Raw genomic sequence first — 23,940 nt, forward strand, 5'->3', positions numbered from 1 at the left:
CAACTGAGACGTGCAATGTGCCATAAAAAAAACGCGTTGATAGTGTAAAAAGTGTTATAAAACACTTCGTGTCGCAAAAATAGTTTCGAAAATTTAGATACTACATGTGCCCATTGGCCCCATTTAAGGACGGCATTTTTTTTATATTTAAATAAAAAAAATATATTTTTTTTTTTACGTTTTTTATTTTCTTACATCGATATCTATCAATTATTACCTAAAAAACCTTTTATTTACTGCTAGTTTGGCTATGGGTCTAAATGGGTTAATATTCTATTAATTTCAGACGTTAACACTAGAAGTGCCGAAGATTGATACCCCCCTTGAACCGCCGTCGTGACAAATTTGTCCCATTCTACTTATTATGTTGATTGTTGGTATAATACAAAAAAAATATTATTAAAATAATTCGTAAAATATGTAGACCATATTTAATAATCAATTCTTATTCTTTAACAAACATAAAAGTACCAAAAAATAAAACACAAAGAAAGAATCAAATATTTCTAATACGTTCTAAGGTCGTGACAACTAACTGAATAACTCTTACAAAATTATAAGTTATTGAAATTAGTTAATATTATTAGTAGGCCAAGTAATGCATTAATATATTCTTCATCAGTGATACATCACAGATGATTTATAACATTGCGTGGTAATGCCTCCAGAATTTGGCGAAAAATGCCAGCGGAGTGCATAGCACTAGGTTCCCAGGTTCCCTCTACCTACCCTACAATTGCCCTCATTTGGTATCAAGTGTTTTTCTGAAATTCAAGCCTAGCTTAGTCATCCTTTCATCTGATACCTCACTTGGACTAGCGGCAAAATTTAGTATTGATACCAATTTTACCCCACTTTTCAGGCTATTATTTTTTAAGATTTATACATAAATGTATAGTTTTCAGATTTTTTCCTGTACTAGTACTACATGTAGATGCTAGCTGCCAAATTTCATAATTCTAAGTTAACTGAAAGTACCTTATTAATTTGATTCCCTTTATAGTGTTGAAATACATGTTTTTTACTATATAAATAGTCATATCTTTTTTTAAGGGCGCTTTTTCAGGAAATCAAGGGACTGTAGATCGTCATATAGTTCATATTCATATACTCATATGAATATCAACTCGATTTCTCCAAGCATTCCTGAGATAAAGGCACAGACAGACGGATGGACAAAAAAATGATCTTATAAGGGATTTTTTTTCCTTAAAAGCTACAGAACCCTAAAAACTTAGGCATTGACTGCTAAACCTACTATTCAATTTTATTCCGCCCCCGCATTGCCCTTTCCCCTCCACCTCGTCCCCGAGGCATGAAAATATGTCAAATTATACCCTCAAATAATAAAATAATAATGGCGGGACAAAAATGACCCAGCGGCAGTTCTAGGTAAATCTCTTTTTTTTTCAAAAAGTATGACTGCTATAAAATTATTTATATTTTTAATTAAAAAAAGGTGTAAAATTGGTAATAGTAAAAAAAAATCATCTACATAAATTAACAAATAAAAAAGTTATATACAATCAACCTTGCGTTTGGGACAAAAATGGGACGGCGGCGCTTCTAGTGTTAAGTTGTGACTCGATCTCGCCGATTGCTAGATTCAAATTATTGAAGAAAAAGATAAGGTAATTTTAAATATTTACTGTATATAGAGTAATATTTTGAAAATAAATTCATATATTCCAATATTGGAATTACAGGCAATTACTAAATGATTAAAATTTATTTAAAAATATGACATTTAATGTGCTAAAATATTAAAAGCTGACCTGAATTTAATCAAATCAACAGCACTTAAACTAGAATCAACAGAGTTCATGCAGAATTATACTGCGATGCCGTTAATTGCGAGGACCGTACCGTATTTCACTGAAACTGAAACTTATAATTAACTGCTGCACACAGCAGGGTCACAATAATCTATATATATAAAAGGACTTGTCCTCACTGACTGAGGTAAGACGCACGCACAGCCGTAACCGCTGATCGTAGAAACGTTAAATTTGGGCAGATGTTTACTTTCGTAATCTGGACATCCACTAAGAAGGGATTTTAAAAAATTTTAACCCTAAAGGGGTGAAATAGGGGTTGAAAGTTTGTATGGAAAGAAAATTAAATCGGCACCGATTTTTATAAAATTTGAAATTCAGACTCTTAAAAGTATTTAATTGAATACATGTTTCATAGTTTTCTAGAATTCTCCCCCTAAGGGTGCAAATAAGGGGTTGAAAGTTTGTATGGAAAAATTTTTAAAACGCCACCGATTATTATAAAATTTGAAATTTAGACTCTTAAAAATATTTATTTGAACATGTGTTTCATGGTTTTCTAGAATTCACCCCTTAAGGGTGCAAATAAGGGGTTGAAAGTTTGTATAGATTTTTTTTAAATCGCCATCGATTTTTATAAAATTTTAAATTTAGACTTAAAAATATTTCATTGTTTCACATGTTTCGTAGTTTATTAGAATTCACCCCTAATTAAGCAAGCGAAGCTGCGCGCGTCCGCTAGTTATATTATAATGAAACATGTTTGTGTCAAATTGCTTCGAACAACGTGACTAAAGTAGCCTCTAAAGAATGTAATTTATTTGGCATGTTTTTATAATTTTATCTAAGAATACAAATTTTGATAAAATAATAATTTAACAAAAAAATTGAATAGCTTATACAAATACAGCGTAAAAATATAGAAAAAGCTTACATTGCTTTATTATATCTTTGAATATTAATTAACAAACTAAGAACATCTAAGGAACAAAAGCTATCTTTATTCAGTTACCATCAATATTTTTATAAAGTATAAAAGAATAAACACTGCGACTCATAACACAAAAGCAATGTTCATTTTGTGCTTATTATCCTATAAAAGTAAATTTTAATCACCCTACAACAAAGAGATTTGAGGAAAACGAAAAGTAATGACGTGGTACTAAATGGATGGAATGGATGGATAATGGATTGTAAATATGGTTATAAATAAGATAATGTAGACTTAATACGATAATCTTAATAAAAATTATGAAAGTCCCTAATTTTAGTCAATTATATTATTTCCCGCAATTTTACAAACACATTGCTTTAGAATACATTGAGATTATATTATTATTGGCCACATCATCAAAACTTATGAGGTATTTTCCAATCACAATCCTGAAATTGAAACAAAACTCTCGTGGGCGAGTCCAACTCCCGCTTAGTCGGTTTTTTCATAAATATACTTAAACATTCTTATATTACAAGCAAGCGTAGTCGCACGATGGTCGCTAGTATTTTATAAAAATCTAAATAATAAAAATCTAACAGAAATCAAGCGGAAAAAATAGTTGACAAGCTGCCAGTCTGGATTCACGCCAGACGCATGGTATTGCGGCTTCTTATAAAAGCAACAAAATAATTGTCCAAATTGCACTCAGTTTTAATTTAGCCATTTTGGCACGTCCTGACGGAACTGCGGGTCAGGAATATCAGAAATACAAATAATATGATCCCAGGCAACGGCCAAGTTACCAGTAATTCTTTAGTAAATAAAATTTTACTCGTAAGTGTTTATATTTCGTTGATCTTAAAGTAAGAAAGATTTATGGTCCATTTAAATTGTTGTTTTTAAACTAGTTTTATATTAGACTATTTTTTCATTTTTAAGTATTATTTCGTACTTAGGAAAGAAAAATATTTTGTAGAAAACATTAAAAATTTTGAACCCAGCGGGATTTGAACCCGCACCTCTTTGGAAACTGTCCAAGTTTCCAATAACACTTAACAATTTAAAAACCGTTTAAAAAATAGCCTGATACTCTACGGTCTACGGTCTCCACTCTACAGATTTACGCATACTCTGAAGTACTTGAGCTTGAGCGACATTGACTTGAGTCTATACAAACTTTCAACCCCTTCTTTGCACCCTTAATGGGTGAATTCTAAAAAAACCACGACATACAAGTTCAATGAAATATTTTTGAGTTTGAATTTAAAATTTTATAAAAATCGGTGCAGATTTGAAAAAAACTCCATACTAACTTTCAACCCCTATATGTCCAAATTACGAAAATAATCATCTGTCCAAATATCACGTTCCTGCGCACAGCGGTTACGGCTGTTCGTGCGTCTTACCTCAGTCAGTGAGAACATGTTCTTTTATAATATATAAAGATACAAATTATTAGGTGATTTTTAATATTTACGACCTTTTTTAATATTAATGTGTAATATTAATATTTTCATTTGATATTAAGCAGTTACTTAACTACTTACTTAATGTGAGGTATAAAGGCTTTAAATAAATAAAACACAACACGTTCGTATCATAATTTATTTACGCATCACATTTAATTTGATGAATAAAATAAAACAAAATATCGATTTACTGTACATTAAAGATAATAAGATGATTTTGTGCAAAAAATTGACATTATCTTAAGTGAAACACAGCCATTGATTAACGCCTACATTTATACACATTTTGAAGTAACTATTAGGTTATAAAATTTTTAAAGATTAGGCTCAAATTAATTTTTACTTAATAAAATCTTATACAATCTTGTGGTATATCTGTATATTTAATTACAGGTTAAGAATTAAACAATATTTAATTTATTTATTTATTTTATATACAAAATACTTAATAACTCTAGTTATATTGTAAACTATACAAAAGTAATATACTGAAAGCTGTATTTCTTATATAATTCATCATTACCTACATCTTTTTATATTTCATTTGTTTTAAAAGAATATTAATTAATTTTTATGAATCATTTGGAATTAAAAAATATGAATAAATTTTAAGAAATACATTCAATTATATAAATGCCTTTGGCACGTTTTAGTAATCTAGTAATTTTGAAGTTTTCTTCTTTTAGATAAAATATGACCTATTCTCTGTGACCTGTGCCATATCGTATGATCGACTGTCATGACGGCAGCCGGCGACAGATTTCGATAATGAAATATATGACATACGTAATGTATGTATTTTTAGTAATTTTATTGAATATATCTCCTATGGTAGTGTAGTCTTTTGCTTTGTCGAAACTGATCACCTTTTTGATTCCTTTGTATTTTCTATACTTATATCTATCTTATTTAAATAAAACACTGTAGTGTAAACAAGGGAACGTCAGCGGTGACGATCTTGATACGTACTGTCTTTAAAGACATTTTGAGTAATATAAAAATTAAAAGGAAATAATTATGGTAAGTCGTTATGGAATAATCTCACTTCAAGTGTACAATTTACAATTTTCTGTGTTTTCCTTTGAATTCCAAAGGAAAAATTATGCATATTATTTACATTTAATTTTGCCTAATATAATGAAGTAAATATTGATAATGAATACTTGCTATTAATATGGACATTAATTAATTAGAATTTTATGATAAAAAACATATGCTCCTTCTATATTTATGAAATATAAAATCAAACAAGTTGAAGAAAATAAAATAATTTAAATTCATTATTTATGAGCTTAAAATTGTTTCACTCATGCCTACGTCAGTACTTATATACATTCTTTAAATACTTAACTCATGGAGATCTTTAGTTAATTAAAATGCAGGACAAAGCTTAGAATTTAAGAGTAAAAGTTTATTTATATTATGTTAAATTACATAATTACATAATTACATAATTTATCTAATAAATTATATATTTATACACACACATCTTTGAATATAATTTAATTAAAAACGTTTCGAAATATACAAAAAATAAAGTACTTTTATAGTATTTTATCTATTCATATATCTATTACATTGAATTAAATTAACTTTGATTTATTTGTTTCATAGTTACGATACCTAACCGTATTCCTTCCACAAATGTGTTTAATGCAGCGAATAAAACTTATATATCGATTATTTTTATAGTTCTTAACTATTTTGGGTTGAGGCCGTTCTTTTAACTACACTTATTCTAATATCACTTGAAATATATTCAAACCAAGACTCATAAGGTGACAGACTTTGATATTTGTCTAAAAGTCCAGACCAGGACGAGTAACAAGCTGTTGCTGTCAGCGGATGTACCTGTAACAATTTTTTTTTTCAGGAGGAACCGTCATGGAGCAATGGTACAGCGTCTGACTGTAAATGCGGATGTTGCGGGTTTGATCTTACTTGGGGCAGCGTTCCGATATTATAATAATGCGTTGAGTTTTTCCATTCAATACACAATATCTTGCAAATGAATGGAAAATAGGAAATATGGTATCTTAATACAAGAAAAGTCTAAAATTATTAGATGCTGAGTATAAATAATATTGATATTGATTAAATAATATAAAAGAAGACGTATTATTAAATATTTTCCTTCAAAATAAATAAGCAAATTTTATAACAGCAATGTTGAATATATTAGGTGTATCTCATAAATATTAAATAAATGTAGAAATGTTACTATTAAACTTCTAATTTCCCCAGGGCTGCTTGAAGCGTTAACCTGTCATGTTCTATTGTACAGTTTTTAGCAAGTGTGGTATACTTTTTATAATAAATATTATTTTTATTAAATCAACATGATCATTCCCCTGAGTGGGAATCGAACCAATGACCAGCTATTACAATAAAATGTCGTAAAATAACGATTATTATTCCTTAACAAAAGGTTGACTAAGCTAAATAAGATATTATATCAGAATTTAGTTTGCGATAAGAAACAATATTATTGTCTACACTTTGTAAAATATAGAAGCTGTTTTCTTATTTCTAGGATCGCGCCCTGGGCGTTTATCCTTCTATGAGACTCAAATATTACTTAATAAAATATTAATCAAGTTTCAAATTTACTTTGTAAGCTTAAAGGAATATTTCAAGTTATTATTATAACATTTTATTTCATTGAAATTTAATTTGATTTTAGTTTGACGTAATATAATAATCAAAGTTACAATTATTTATAAGCTTATAAAAGTCTAATAAAAAATAACTTTTTTGTTATTGGGTAACATAAATAGGCATTTTGATTACATAATACCTTAACACTAGAAGCGCCGCCGTCCCATTTTTGACCCAAACGTAAGGTTGATTGTATATAACTTTTTTATTTGTTAATTTATGTAGATGATTTTTTTTTACTATTACCAATTTTACACCTTTATTTAATTAAAAATATAAATAATTTTATAGCAGTCATACTTTTTGGAAAAAAAATAGATTTACCTAGAACTGCCGCTGGGTCATTTTTGTCCCGCCATTATTATTTTATTATTTGAGGATATAGTTTGACATATTTTCATGGAAAATGGAGGGGAAAGGGCAATGCGGGGGCGGAAAAAAATTTAATAGTAGGTTTAGCAGTCAGTGCCTAAGTTTTTAGGGTTCTGTAGCTTTTAAGGAAAAAAACCCTTATAAGATCATTTTTGTGTCCATCCGTCTGTCTGTGCCTTTATCTCAGGGATGCTTGGAGAAATCGAGTTGATATTCATATGAGTATATGAATATGAACTATATGACGAACTACAGTCCCTTGATTTCCTGAAAAAGCGCCCTTAAAAAAAGATATGACTATTTATATAGTAAAAAAACATGTATTTCGACACTATAAAGGGAATCAAATTAATAAGGTACTTTCAGTTAACTTAGAATTATGAAATTTGGCAGCTAGCATCTACATATAGTACTAGTACAGGAAAAAATCTGAAAACTATACATTTATGTATAAATCTTAAAAAATAATAGCCTGAAAAGTGGGGTAAAATTGGTGTCAATACTAAATTTTGCCGCTAGTCCAAGTGAGGTATCAGATGAAAGGATGACTAAGCTAGGCTTGAATTTCAGAAAAACACTTGATACCAAATGTGGGCAATTGTAGGGTAGGTAGAGGGAACCTGGGAACCTAGTGCTATGCACTCCGCTGGCATTTTCCGCCGAATTCTGGAGGCATTACCACGCAATGTTATAAATCATCTGTGATGTATCACTGATGAAGAATATATTAATGCATTACTTGGCCTAATAATAATATTAACTAATTTCAATAACTTATAATTTTGTAAGAGTTATTCAGTTAGTTGTCACGCCCTTAGAACGTATTAGAAATATTTGATTCTTTTTTTGTGTTTTATTTTTTGGTACTTTTATGTTTGTAAAAGAATAAGAATTGATTATTAAATATGGTCTACATATTTTACGAATTATTTTAATAATATTTTTTTTATATTATACCAACAATCAACGTAATAAGTAGAATGGGACAAATTTGTCACGACGGCGGTTCAAGGGGGGTATCAATCTTCGGCACTTCTAGTGTTAATGTAGCGAAATAAAGATGTTTCTGACTAAACGAGATGACTATATATTCAAATCTCAACTGCTGGATTTTTATGTTTTAAATATTTTTTTACTTTACTCGGTCTGGTTGGAATGATCTCCACGGCGCCATCTTTAAATAATCAGCAATCAAAGAGAGCTGTCTAACATTATCTAAAGAAAAATATACAATATAAAATTGTGTGACGATCAATAACAGTTTTTTGTAACATAAAATTTGAAATTAGAAAATATATTTTATTTAACAATTTATTACAACCAACAATATTCAAAAACCATTGCATACCTCCATTAGACACATATTTCGACAATTCCGTCCGCGAGTACACCGTGATAGTCGCGGCCGCGTCCCTCACCACGGGCGGCTCCACGGGCAGGGTCGCCTCGCAGCGCACGCGCAGCGCCCCGCTCGCGGCCGCCGGCACTGCCACGCGCAACACGCGCCAGGACGCGCGCAGCCCGCCTGCTTGGGGCGCGCTTAGCTCGAGACGTTGCCAGGGCTCCGTCTGTAACATTATATAGTATAAGTACAAAAATATATGAAGGGTGGGTCATCAACCTCTTATTAAGTGCTCTCCAGCGCACCTTCCTCTAGTACTGCATTCTCAAAGTTCAATAAAGATCTTCTGTGTCTCTTACCATTTTATTTATTTAATACACATATAATTATTTTTCTAATAAATATTCAATATTTTTTAAGTATACGTCGCGTCGTTGTTATGTAAAATTTTAATAAACACAGTCCGTATAGGTAACTAGAATTTTTGTTATGATATTAAATGTGTAGGTTAAATTGCTTAATTACAGCGGACGAGACAAACTTGTGTACCGGAAGTACATCCATAAAGCTATTTCTGCCCTTATTTCTATAAAATGCAATTTAGAACTACGAGATAAAGACTTTAATTTTACTTTAAAGCGCGATAAATTACTCTTTTTCAGTCTATCTCTACTTTGATAGGAAAGTATTACTTTTCATGGAACGATTTATATTAGTTAAGCTAAAAGTTTTAAATAAATTGCCCTTCGATCTATTTGAAGTCGTTGTAGCACTCTGTGATAGAGACTATCTTTGATTGTGATGGTTGTGAATTCTATTCCCACTCTGCGTAATCAATTATTTTTAATTCAAACGTGGCATTAAATTCCGCCACACAAAAATATTGTCTCTAATTCGGGCAAAAAGCGGAGAATAAAGTGACCTGACACTAGGAGTATAAATTAAAACAGTGGCTACAACGATGATGAATGCCCAAAAATCATAAAAAAAGACTATTGAAATCTGATGGACAGGTGGAACTTGATAGATAATAGTAGTATATGTAAGTCAGTTATAACACAGTGTGTAAGAAGTATTTTTCAAAACTGCCTTTTAATTATATTATATCTTTGAATAAATCTAAAAAATAATCAAGAAAAACCTGATTTTCTATTAGATTCTCTTTATTTAAGCAAAGTAGTGACTCGGCCATCACTATTCATTATGCAGTGGAGTGGTTAATGTATGCAAGTCCATTAAAAACTTCAAAGTACATTTACAATGTTAATATTATTTTTTCATACTAGAATACAGACTAGTAAAGGCATTGTAGAGTGTGTTAACATTATTGGAGAAGAAACAAGTGTTTGCTTAAAGTAATATTTGAACACTTTTAAACTCGACGGTAACGGTAACGTATAACGTATTAAAATACAAGCTTGCTATATCAGAAAATATAGCTTATATTAATTTAATTTTGTTTAACTTTCTTATTTAACAACTATATTCCCAACTTCTAAGTAATTAAGAAAAAAACAGATTTCTCTTTCAATTCACAGTTCATAATAGTGCCCGGAGTCGTATAATGGTATTCAATTTATCTCAACAAAGACGTGTTTTGATAGACAACCGCCGCTGCGCCACGACGGACTTCTTTAAATAGATGAAGTACAAATTCTATAGAATATACATAATTATATTTGTATATGATAAAATTATGACATGATACATTTATTTAACAGTGATTTATAACTATTTTAAACGCTGTTAGAAAAATAAAAATGAAGAAATAATAATCAAAATAGAACAAAAAATGAAATTCTCAGAAAAATATTGTATGAACATTTGTCTAACTTAGTAGTCTTAAGTAGGTTACAAGATGCGGGGCTACGATTAAAGCGGGATAAATGTGAATTTTTTAAGTCTTCAGTGGAATATTTAGGTTTTATAATTAACAAAAACGGGTTGCATAAGTCAAACCAAAAAATAAAAGCAATACTCGATGCTCAGTGTCCAAAAAACGTCAGTGAATTGAAATCTTTTCTCGGCATGGTTAACTATTACAGGTGTTTCGTTCCAAACACGTCGAACATATTGAATCCGTTGCATTCATTATTAAAAAAAGGCGAGCCGTGGATTTGGGGGAAGTTACAGAATGATGCATTTACAAAAATTAAGCAGGAATTGATATCGGATCGAGTTTTAGCACACTATAACCCCGAGTCGACGACGATAGTGACGGCGGACGCGGGGCCCGCGGGGCTGGGCGCTGTGCTCGCGCAGCGGCAGGCGGACGGCTCGGAGCGCGTGGTGGCGTACGCGTCGCGGTCTTTGTCTAAGGCGGAACGTAATTATGCACAAATACAGAAAGAAGCGACGGCGATAGTATTTGCGGTAAAGAAATTTCACCACTATTTATACGGGCGTACGGTTCCATTTACGTTACGCACTGATCATAAGCCGTTGTTATCAATTATCGGAACAAAAAAAGGCATTCCTGAACTAGCCGCGAACCGTTTGCAGCGTTATGCGTTATTCCTATCCGCGTATAATTATAATATAGAATTTGTTAAGGGTGAAAATAATACAGCTGATTTTTTATCGCGGTCTGTGCCCATTGGATATGACATTGAGATAAACGATAAGGAAATTGATAAGTCTAGTATTGTAAATTTTGTATCTGATATTCTTTTAAAACCTGTAACTGTTAATGAAATTAGGAAGGAGACTGAGAGAGAGATGAAATTCTAAAAATAGTGATTAATCACTTAAAAAATGGGTGGCCGCGTAACGTGAATGACGCGAAACTGAGACCTTATTTTTTGTGTCGTTTAGAATTGTCTTTAGAAAATGGTTGCTTGTTACGGGGACATAAGATTATAATTCCAGCAGTTTTTCGAGATAGGTTATTAAATGAATTACATTCCTCTCATTTCGGAATAGTAAAAATTAAAACGGAAGCCAGGAGTCGTATGTGGTGGCCTAATATAGATAAACAGATTGAAGAAAAGGTAGGTTCATGCAGCTCGTGTGCATCTTTCCGCAGTTCCCCGCCTCGAGCTCCACTGGCTCCCTGGCCGTATCCTGAACGTCCATGGGAAAGAGTACATCTAGATTTTTTTGCGTTGCACGAGAAAAATTTTCTTATTGTAGTTGACGCACATTCCAAGTGGATAGAATGTTATCCTATGTCTTCCACAAATAGCGACGCTGTGATTATGAAGTTGTACGAATTATTTAGTAGATTTGGTTTAGTTCATACTCTTGTTACAGATAACGCAACGAATTTTACTTCGAGTCAGTTTAATAATTTTTGTATAAGTAATAATATAAAACATGTCACGATTGCACCTTATCATCCGGCATCAAATGGCCAAGCGGAAAACACGGTTAAAACTGTTAAAAAGGCACTAAAAATTATTTTAAAAACTGAGTCTAACCAAAGAAATATAAATGTAAAATTATTAAAATTTCTGTTTGATTACAGAAATTCAACACATTGCACTACGGGATATTCACCCGCAGAACTAATGCTCGGAAGGAAGTTGTTTTCCACATTAGATTTTTTAAAAGATACTCGAACGTCACCTAATTCGATGTCGTTGGCATCTGCTGCTAAAGCAACAGTTAACTATAAACAAGATTTACAAAGTAAACAATATGGCGGTGTACGCAATGTTTGTTTTAACATAGGTGACCAGGTTTTAGTTAAACATTTTTATTATAATGGAAATAAATGTACATGGCATTTAGGAGTAATTAGAAGTAAGATTGGTTCTAGACTTTTTATGGTATACATTCCAGTGCTAAATTTATTAATTAAGAAACATTTTGATCAATTGTTAAAGTATACTGGTGTAACTTGTGTTCCAAAAACAGATGATGTCGGTCCAGTAGCGAATTCTGAAACTACATTGGATCAAGTGGGAGAGAGAGAGAAGTTATCGGAGGAAACAGAGTCATCGGATCCTGATGTTCTAATTAATGTAGACCAGAGTAATAAATCCAATGTAGATTCAAATTCTAGGATGGGCACTAAACAGGCACTGCCTGTTGTTGATAAAAACAATGTTAACATGTTACCTGGTGAGGACACTACTCCAGTGCCCGTCACGGTCGAGAGTGGTCGAAGGTATCCTATTCGTAAGACACGGAATCAAAAAAATGTATAATTGTAATAAACTAGTAATATTGTAAAGTTGTAAAAAATAGTTTCGATTACTTGTCAATAGGATAATTGTTTTTATTTGTATATTTTTATATTTTTGGTGGAGGGATGTAGTGAATATTATAAGTTGAGGGTAAGTCGAAATAAAGCGTTGGCTTACTCAGTTGTGATCGGACATTAAACGTGTACAAATCAGTTGGCATTTTATTCTTATATTGTCTCGAAAATACTACAGACGAAAATTTATAATGAAATGCACTTTATACACGTTGTTGCAAACGTCGGTAAGTCCCTCGTCGCCAATTTGTAGTATTTTCGAGATAATATAAGAATAAAATGCCAACTGATTTGTACACGTTTAATGTCCGATCACAACTGAGTAAGCCAACGCTTTATTTCGACTTACCCTCAACTTATAATAATCACTACAAATACTAAACGAAAAGTTTATAGCATTTTAATATCCCTTTCTTCTCTTCTTTTAAGTTAAGTTATTAACTTTGTAGACGCCTATAAAAGTTTTTGTAGTTAAACTTTTCACATTTTCAACAAGTCAACAAAAGCCTGATTTACTTACAAACTGCTTAGGAGTAAAATGCGTTTGATTTTTGCGTTTCGCGTGCAATAAAAGTAATTTTACTCCTGAAGTCTTCGTCTGCCTCAGTGGTTGGTTGTAGTTGCTATCAGATCACTATCGGGGACGAAATTATTGACCTCCTGAGTGGACTTATCGCAGCCCACTGGCTCCGGTGAGGAACCTTCTTACGTGTTGAACAACTCAACATTTTTGTTTATTATACCAGCTACAATGATTAGGAATAAAAAAATATATTTACAATATTATCATGACCCGGTAAGGATCGACCTCATAGCTCTTGCAGCCACGGTCAAACTCTATTCATCTCCGCTACTATAAGCCTCAACGATATTTAAAAAACAAAATTACAATTACAAATATGACGAAGATCGCTGAATGTGCAATGCCTTGTTTAAGTCACACATTCAATCGCCACCTAAGCTCGATCACAATTATTCTTTCAATTTAAAATTCACAATCTTACCTACACGAATACTATTATTTTTTTTATCATATTTATGGTTATATTTACTCCAAAATACGAAAATGTTATATCTGTTTGTATAAATCAAAATAAAAAACTCTCATTACACGAATGACATTTATTAAGTAAAATGTTCTGGAAGGTGATAATATACATATTTTAGATTTAAAATGTACGTTTAATAAATATACGAACTTTTCCATATCGCACACCGTTTCCTAATGAGAGACTGCAAAAGAAGGTCACATACAAGTTTTGCTCATATAAAAATAGAATATACACTACCGTACATTCTAATGAGTACATTTTGTTATTAGCACATGTACTGTGTATGTATGTAGTATTGCGGAACGAGGTTCTATATATAATTTTTAAATAAATTATTTTTAACTATTTTTATTTACATGAATAGCCTAAATACAAGGAAGCAAAATATTCAATCGATTATTATTTTAAATATGATATATTAAATAATACTTACATATGTAAAAATGTCAGTTGTTAAGTATAAGAAAATACTTAAAAACCATAATTTATTGTTCCTCTTTTACATATACACACTTCTAACACTTTACACAGCACACTTAACACTGTTTCTATATAACACTTTACACTTATACACGTTTTAAAACGCATAGTTCCAACAATGACACTGATTTTAAACATTTGAACACTGTCACAATTTTACACCTTACGACAGGCAGAATAACGACGTACTGACTCAATCCTTCAAAAACATCACTTTTTATAGCCGTTCCCTTCCTCTTTTATAAATAATTATGTGGGTATTATTATTTTATTTTCTGTAAAATACCCTCACACTGACAATTGTCTTACACATATCAAAACAACTATTATTATATTAACATACGACATACGTACCTTTGCAATCTCATCGTCTATGTACCAAGTAATATCAGAGGGCGGTAGGGAGTAGTCAGAGGAGCAGTTGAGCAGTACCTGCTCGCCGGGCCTCACTAGTTTAGGAGCGCCAAGTATTGTGGGGTCCTTGTGCGGCATGGCTGCGAGGGAAATGGACTTCAATACGAAGTACGATATAAATTAAATTTGCTAACGCTAACGAATCTTTAGTTGGTAACGAGTTAGATTAAGTTAAGGTATCAGCAAATTGTTTAAAAAAATCGAATTTCTTTTTTTTTGTCGAGAGACTGGTGGCCGTCGTGTCGCAGGGACACAAGTGTGTGACTGTAATACGATAGTTGTGGGTTCAATAGCACTCAAGTTAATGAATTATTATTTTCTTTTCTTCGCTATGGTAAAAAGGCAAAAACCCGACGTCGAGTTCCACCACTCAACACCTCGAAAAATTCGGCAGATACGGAGTGGAGTTATATTAGGTTCCCTCTGCCTACTCTTCTGTTTATAGAGATTCGGGATACAGTGATGACAATTGCATTTTGCTCATACAGACGTAAAATGTATCAATTGTCCTTATCTTATATTAACCAAACACATTTATCAAATTCACAAAAAAATCCATTGTAAGTTGTTTTCTTCTACCGCCTCTTATTTACAGACAACAAAAGCTTACGAAAAACAAAAGATCCCAAAGCTAAAATAAAGTTCCGTTGTTCAAATTAGCTGAAGTACAGGACGTTACCTCAACTATCAGAAACTTGCCGATTAAGATAATTTTATAAAGGAACTCCAGTTACATAGAACGCTACAGTGTGCGATAGTGGGAATGCAAACGTAATTAAAGTGTTAGGTAGGTACGAGCCGTTCTAGTTGGAGTCAAAAGCTTCACATAACTAATTTACGTTAAAACAGAAGCATTACGTAAAACTAAACAAAGTTGTTGTTGGCTTGGGTAAGTGGTTTTCGCTGAACTAGTTTGCAGTTAATTATGAAATATAAATATTGATTTCTAGAATGCTTGTAATCGATTGCTTATTTATAAGTAAATGTTAAAATGAGATTGATTTAGCAATAAGTGCTTAAAAGATTATTTCATACGTCCAAAAAAATATTACTTTTATGATAATTATTTACTGCAATGCCGATTTAATTTAGAAAAGTTATGGTTGATTAGGTAAATAAATGGCTTAAAAAGGTATAAATTAAAAAAATACCATTAAATACATGTTAAAGAAATCACACTGAACGAATTAGTATACATTAATTCTAAGGTAGCCTGCGTATTGGTATATGTGGTCTTCAGTTTTTTAGAGAGTAGAGTTATATTTATATAGGGAAACTCTGAGATAACATCGAAAATGCCATCAAGACTACAATGTGATAATTACAAAAATACTTGCAATAGTTGTTAATATTATAAATATGTATTTAATTCCATTCTCATATACGCGACCTCGTCGAAAATTAAGTATTTAATAATGATTTGGATTTTTAAGCCGATCTAGCAATATATATAATGTAGCAGGTATATCAGCCACGTTGTTTTTATTTTTCTACTATTTTTAATTTAAGGGAAATTATAAAGGAGACTGTAATGCACGGCGGAGTTTAGTTTTTTTAATATGTTATAAATCATCTTCTCTGTTTAGATATGCTTCCTCATTCTCGAAATTTTGAAAATTATTTTTTTATTCTGTTCAATATCAGTCTTTTACTAATAACAACAAACTGTTTGAAACCCCGAGCGCACTCATTCCATATTCCCCAAAATTTTTGTTACTCTATAAACTTCTCTAAAATCCACAATATTCTACAATTTAAACATTTACATATTCATGAAGTAACTGATAAAAGCGGAATTCAACATTCTACTATTAGATATTCAACGTTCGCTACCGCATATTTACGAATGCACTATGTGAATGTTTCAATACCAACGTTCTATATATGTAGCCCAAGATCTCAGAGCCGCCAGACCTGGGTCATTTTAGCAAAGCTTAAATTTTGAGGACTATTAGTCTAATATGTAGTTGAGACATTATGCCTACTAATTAACTTGAAAGCGCGGCCCTTTCAGAGGTAGCGCCTAATAACGGTATATCTCTGTGTGGGAATCTTGAAATAGTCTGTAAATGACATATTTAAAATTAAAGCTTGATAGTTTAACATCATTTGCTCCAATTTTAAATAACCTTTAGGACGGCCCTTGGATCTCAGTCTAATGGTTTTGTAACACACATACGAAACTATACCAAAGTTAGAAAATTTATATTTGGCATATTGGTAGGTATAGAGTGGAAGGGAAGGACTAAGAAATTTCTAGAAATTTCTACGAAATTAAAAAAATAATTTCTCATTTTACATCTGAAAGTCTACGGTTAAAAAAATTTGCTTGTAATAATTATCATAATCTTTTAATAATATTATTCTCTCACCAACTACAGTCATATGCTTCGTCTGCCTCGCTATCTGGAACTTGGGCCCCTCTGTGGACACCTCGCACGTGTAGGCAGCTCTCGCGGCGACGGGCGGCGGCATGACGCGCACCGTGCACGAGTCCTCTTGGCAGTCGCCGCCTTGCACCATTATGCCGGTCACATTGAACAGCCGGATTGGGACCTGTGCAGATATTCATTGCTTAGTTCAAAATAGCATCAAAATCTGAAAAAGTTCAGAAGTTAGTAGTACCTATAGTATTATCTATGACATCTGAAATTATATAATGATAGCGTAAGGCTTGTAGCTCGCAATTATTTTTCTCATTCCAATTAATGCTAACCTATACATTTTACTACTACCTATATAAATATGTATTTAAATAAACACAGTTACTTTGAAATCCTAGACAGCACTTCACATTTACATGTTTAGAAGCTTAGCTGTATGTATGTATATATCGGACAGTCAAAAGGCTATTAAATAAAGATCAAAGCTACCTTCTGTGAGGGTCTATATCTGAATATCTCGTGCATGTCTCTGTACCACTTGACGGAGTGTAGTCTCTGGTCGTCCATCTGGAAGTGACAACTGAGCTCAGCCGCGCGCCGAGGGTCCGCGTACAGCGGGACCTTCAGCTGAGTTATTTCATGAGCTGATGTTAGCGCTGCAACAAATGACTTAGAAATTATCATTTTTATAGACAAAAATAAATAAAATAAAATAAAACAAAGCACTATTTGTGTTATTATATAATGTTTATCATGTGGGATATTAAAGAAAACTAAATTATAAATACTCTGCCAAAATAACTACAGAGTAAACGGTTATTTTATCAGGATCCGTTCAAAGCCAAAATACATTATGAAATAAATCATCAGCTTGGAACACTGTTTTTATGATTCTAAATTTAATTTAGACCGTTTTTAATTAAAACGTAAAAATGTCGTTAAAAATCTAAAATTATATTTATTATACGGCTCTCGTTTCGGTAGATCCAATGTTATATTATTTTATGATGTCTCTTTGTTCTCCCGAGGTATTTAAGAAATGTTAATTCAATTATTTTTCGCAGTTTATCATGTTTTATAGAACTCCTTTATTCATAATTAATATACTAACTTAAAAAAAAAAAATGAAAATATATTTTTTTCATTCAACATAATATAATGTTGAATAATATAACGTAATTCGATATAGTTCATAGTAAATGTATTATGAAGTAAACTTTTACTTTATCAGAAGAGACATCTTCACGCATTTCCAGCGTACAGGCAAAGGGCTTCAGATGCTGCGGGGTTTGAAGTATCGATACTCAACACTACGGTTGGACAGTTAGTTTGTAATAATTAAATAATTTCTTGGTACGAATTAAAAAATTCTCCTAGGTCAAAGAATATATAAGAACGTATAACTTGTGTGTAGTATGTGTAAGTTATTATTGTTTTATGTTGTGTTTATATTTAAGTAGTTGTTTGTTGTTATCGTTAAATTTATTATTGCATGTGGAGCCCACCAGTAAATAACTGAGCAATTAGAAATAATTTAATTGGTTTTTTTTTATGCCATGTGATAATTGTATCAATTGTTGGTGGGCCTTATAAATAAATAAATAAATATGCATTTTTAATATGTAGATGTATCATACTGGATGTATATCTTAGACAGCTAATATTTATGTATCATACATACATGTAATCATGGGCCAACATAAGACACGCTACACTGCTAACAAAACATTATTATTATTATTTTAGGAAAGCTAACATTAGCAAGCGAAACGGACGAAGATATTACGGCACATTACAGACGAAGAACGCAAATCCTAACACTGACGGTGCCGACAAAGTACATTGCTACTGAAATAAACCTCTGTGAATATTTTTTTCACTCAAATAGCGTGAAATATGTACAGAGCAAACGTAATAAACGACGGTAGCAAATGTTTGCAAAGGTCACGAGGCTCGGCACAAACAAACATGCATTGATAACTTTACACGAAGAACATTGGTTTTATAAAACTGTACTTTATTTGGGAACTCCTTTTAAACACGATTTTTTTTTAAGATTCGACAATTGAGATAGTCGTGGACTTGCTGAACCAAAACAAGGCAAAATGCGGCATGCAGAACAGTTATTAACATAGAACGTCTTGATTTCAGGCGGAAAGCGGAGAACGAAGTGTTTTGACAATAACTGCTTTTTGTCTACTTTTACCCTGCTACAAGAAAAAAAATTGTGAAACTGTAAATTTAATAAATTCATGAGAGTATGTTACTTGCACATCGTATTACCACCACTATCATACGTGTGCTAGTAACACTGTATTGATGGTCGCAGAGGGCCTTGTCGTTCATACCAGCGTATTCCCTAGATAAGTAACCCAATTTGAAAAAGGTCATTTATAATTGGAAATACGCTAATTAAACACGCGTGCATTCATATACTCTTCCTACTTTAGTTAATACGAAATCAATTGGAATGGTAAACTTAACATTTTTTTATTTTAATCTTGAATATCCGAAAAGAAAGCTCGCGGGTTGTTCATGTCGAAGACTTAATTATTGATGAATGTTTGTCTAGTTGTACTAGACGTAGCGATATCATACAAACACAGTGCGGTTATGACGTGACATTACGACTCAGAGAGGGTTAATTGTGAGTATGACACTGTGAAATGAATGTAGGTGTGTGTGTTGTTGAAAGTTGTGAGCGAGTGTCATTGTAACTTTACAGCTTAGATAACTTAGTTTTGTATTAAAAGCTCCCAAACTCGGGTTCAACGGTAATGTAATTCGTTTTGTAAGATAAATAGTGGGGATGATGAAATTAATAATTGAGTTCACTAGTTGTTTGAGCTATTAATCAGAGATTTCAATATTGGCTTCGTAGCAAGTCGCGCTTTATTGTAAGATACATAATTTACAACATGCTTTTAATTGCAAATAACTTTCTGTTGTTTAAATTTGTCTCAAGTTATTTCTTGTAAACTATTTAAGGTATTAAATTATTTAAAAATGATTTTTTTGATAGCGATAGAGGAACCTATAATACGTAAAACCTAACATAACATAATATATGGGGAAATTGAGCATACTGTATGCTTTAGTAGATAAAATCGTTCTTAAAGTTATCAGATACGTGCCATAATTGCATAAATCTTTTAATACAATTAAAATTTATAGTAAAACAGAACTCAAGAAAAACCATAACATAAAATTAAAAGCTCTTTTATTTTTTGTCGAGTTGTAACGAAACTAAAAACAAATTAGCTAAAAAGCTTTATCTTTCCACTGCACCATAGTGAAACAATTTGAAGGATTGGAAAATTGAAATTCCTTTAGCAAAATAAAAAAGTACCAATTGTAGCGATACTTAAGCCTGAATAAAATAAAGAAAAAGAATAAACCCAACTTTTAACCTAAACTGTCTGTTTTTTGTTTGTGATTTTAATTCTCTCTCTCCAATAGTCTAATTAGTTCCATTTGTTTTCAATTATAAAAGATAACCTGAGACACAAATACATGTCAATATAGTAATGTGCCTATGCCAAATCAATTATATGAGTTGTGCCGATTTTTATAAATGTATTATAAAACATTTTACTTAACTATATTAGTATTATACGAATATGAATTTTCATAGTTAATAATTTCAATAGTCCTCATTTATATAATGGGATAACCTATTAAAAATAACATAAAGAATAATTAAGACTTCTATTGAAGAAGAAGTAACCGGCTTTATATTATATTTTCTGTATAATAGATGCTGTTCTATTTCCCTTTTGAGTGTTGTAACTGATATCCCAAACATCTTTAAAAATATTATTTAATAAATAATGCTTTTCCTCGTACTTACCGCAAAGCGCTACCAGTGTTACAACCTTCATTGTCACTTTTAAGAGAACTGTACTCTTTAAATAATATGTATCGTGGCACCTCACAAGCACGTCTGTCAAACTAATGACATATTCACAAAAATAACATCACAGTTAATAGTTTTCTTTTCTTCATTTTAAACATCACACACATATTAAAAATGTCACGTCAATTACATTAAAGAAATATCTTCGAAATTAGTATTTTCAGTTAAAAACTAGCAATAAATATATGTTGTTGACAATCGCGTTGTTTACGAGTCACCGGACACGTCCGTATTCCGTTATAGAGTGGCGAGGAGTCGTGTTCCTCCCTCTGGGCCCGCTCGCCGAGTGTCCTTGGTTTTCCCGCTAGGGTGCTCATGCGCGGTGCGATCTCTACAAAAGGACGCTTAACTTTTAAATTTCGATAACAGATAAAGTGTAACGAGGTGAAATTCTTAAGTAAAAAGTTTCAAAAAAGAGCATTATTGTTAGCATTTAATAACCTTACAAGCTTTACGAACTTTGTATGATATAGATAGCTATTACACTACGTCGGTTTATATAGAGAACATTAACTAGTTCGCGGAGTAGCATCCGGTGTCTGATGAAGCGGCCCAACAGATAGACGTCGAGTCGGAGGCTGGCAGTGACGCGGTCAGTAAGTACATTATAAACTAACGATAAAGTTAAATGGCTAAAAGCTCATACCACACGCTTACATTTGTATAATATCCCACTGAGCTTGGCCTTGTGCAGTTTTTAAATATGTTTTCAGATTGAAATATTTTCAGTCTTAATAAAAAATATAACATACTATTAGAAATCGGAAGCGGTTAGCGTTATTAAAAAAACACGATAAAAACTCATATCGTCTATGTTTCTAAATTATTCGGAAAGAGGTTCTACGTAATTGCAATAAGTGATATGCATAACCCAATAACAAAACTTCATACGAGGTTCCTATCAATCAAGGCTGTTGTCTACGAGCAATCACAATTGACACACTTCCACTGCTTTTATAGACTTTTTCACCTACGTCTACCCTCTTTTATACGAGTTCGGTAACAATACAGTAAGTTTTAACATATAAGCACAGAAAGCTATCACTCAACCCTCAGAACCTTTATCGGCAATCAAAATGTTGGTACAAACGAGACAAGACAATCCAATTATACGCCACTGCGACCAGACGAGAGCGAGGAGAGTCGTTGACGCCGCCGCGCTCTGGTAATATAATTTTGATAGTTATTTGTGATAAAATGTTATTTATTGCGAATCATGTATTTCTCACTATATCAGGGCTGCGACGATATCAAATTATTCTTACGTAATTATTCAATAACATTTTTTCGATATCATGTTTATTTCTATTCTAATAACATAAAGCTGGAAATTTGGTTGAACGCGCTAATGTCTGGAACTTCTTGTAATGTTATTTTTTATATTGGAGAGTCCATTAATTGAGCAAAAGGTTTATTTTCCGCAATCCCTAATATTTTCGATGACTTTCTTGCGAAAGTTAACCACAAATCGATTTTTTGTGTTATATTTCATTGTTTTGAGAAGTTTTGGCCTATTCATCATTGATAAATTAATTGGACATGTGTTGTTGTTGTTGACAATGTCCTCTTTGTATAATGTATTAAATTTTTGAACGGTAATTAATTTAAAAGCAAAAAAGCTTTTGAGGTAAATCCACGTCACTTATATTATTTTCTTATATATTATTCAACTAGTGATAAAATTATATAAGTGACTGCTACTAACATTGTTTTTCTGTAATCTATTGAATCGTAAATTACATTAAATAATATAAGTAATTAATAACCAATAATATAGTGACCAAGCGAAACGAACGAAACGAAAGAGTCTTTCAAATCTACCTAATATTACATGAAATATTCATAACAGATTTGTTAAGAAGGAAAGTATGCGGCGCTGTACACAAAATCTTTCCCTATCCCACATTGATCCGGAACAAAAGGAAAGATTTCGACAAGCTTACGGCCGACTACGAAAATGTACATTACAAAATACAGAAAGGAGCCAAACACGAAATTACAACCTTTGGGATTATGTATTTGCTTGAGAATGGTTAAAGTATCTATGTTATTTTCTGTTTTGATTTTGCCAGAGGAATGTGATGAAAGTTAATGGCTGTTATAATTTTAAAGTGTGCACAAAGTGTGACTGTAAAGTGACCGGTGGTCGATTTGATCCCCACTCGGAGGAAATGAAATATTTATTTAAATATATATAGTATATTTCCATTTCTCGGCGCTGGTGTCGAGGTAAAGGGCGGCGTTGAGTTCCACCACTCAACACTTCTCCAACCTTTAAAAAATTACCATAGTACGTTATTTAACGGTGTGCCAACCTAATGCTAACTGAATACTTCTTTTGAAATTGCCTAGCCGGCAAACAATTTACTCGCAACATAAATATTCTCAAGTTATCGCGAGACTTCTTTTTCAAATTCAATTCCACAACTTAATTCTAAAGAACTGACTCTACTAGACCTCTTGGCATATACGCTCACATTCGACGAATAACTAATTAAAGAAACTCATTAGGCTCTACGTTTGGATTATAAGAAATTGAAAGAAAGAAATTTAAAACTTAGCATAAGTTTGAAAAATAATGTAAATAAAAAGAAAATTTGTGTCATAAAATTCAATGTGTAAATTAAAGTTCAGTACGTTTTATATCGCCAGATAGTTTATAAAAATAAGCATTGTGTTTGTTCAAATATAAAACCTTTATCACTACTATTATAATGCAATATAATAAAATATACTTTAACACGAAATTCCATCGACTATTAATTTTAATAACATTGTATATTTTTAAAAATAAAATGTGATTTTTTTCATCTATTTTAATTATTTCGATGATAATTGGTCAACAAAATTATGTGTACTTTCTATTCTAATAAATTGAACTTGCTGTTGAATATCAGTAAATACCAATAACAATGAGTTATAAGTTTCCATAAACTA

At 31.9% G+C, this 23,940-nt stretch overlaps 1 protein-coding gene across 1 annotated transcript; it reads right to left on the reverse strand.

Moving 5' to 3' along the window:
- Positions 1–4,332: 4,332 nt before the first annotated feature.
- LOC146531745 (uncharacterized) lies at positions 4,333–21,257 on the reverse strand. Its single transcript, XM_085198440.1, has 6 exons — positions 20,938–21,257; positions 17,577–17,743; positions 17,076–17,259; positions 14,644–14,783; positions 8,560–8,779; positions 4,333–6,032 (listed from the first exon to the last, which is right to left on the reverse strand). The coding sequence occupies exons 1-6, from the start codon at positions 20,966–20,968 to the stop codon at positions 5,953–5,955; spliced, it is 822 nt and encodes a 273-aa protein (XP_085054566.1). The 5' UTR covers positions 20,969–21,257; the 3' UTR covers positions 4,333–5,952.
- Positions 21,258–23,940: the final 2,683 nt, after the last annotated feature.

Source organism: Heliconius melpomene, chromosome 15 (assembly GCF_056956725.1).
Source record: "Heliconius melpomene rosina isolate 202511_hmr_F chromosome 15, ASM5695672v1, whole genome shotgun sequence".
Classification (NCBI taxonomy): Eukaryota; Metazoa; Arthropoda; class Insecta; order Lepidoptera; family Nymphalidae; genus Heliconius; species Heliconius melpomene.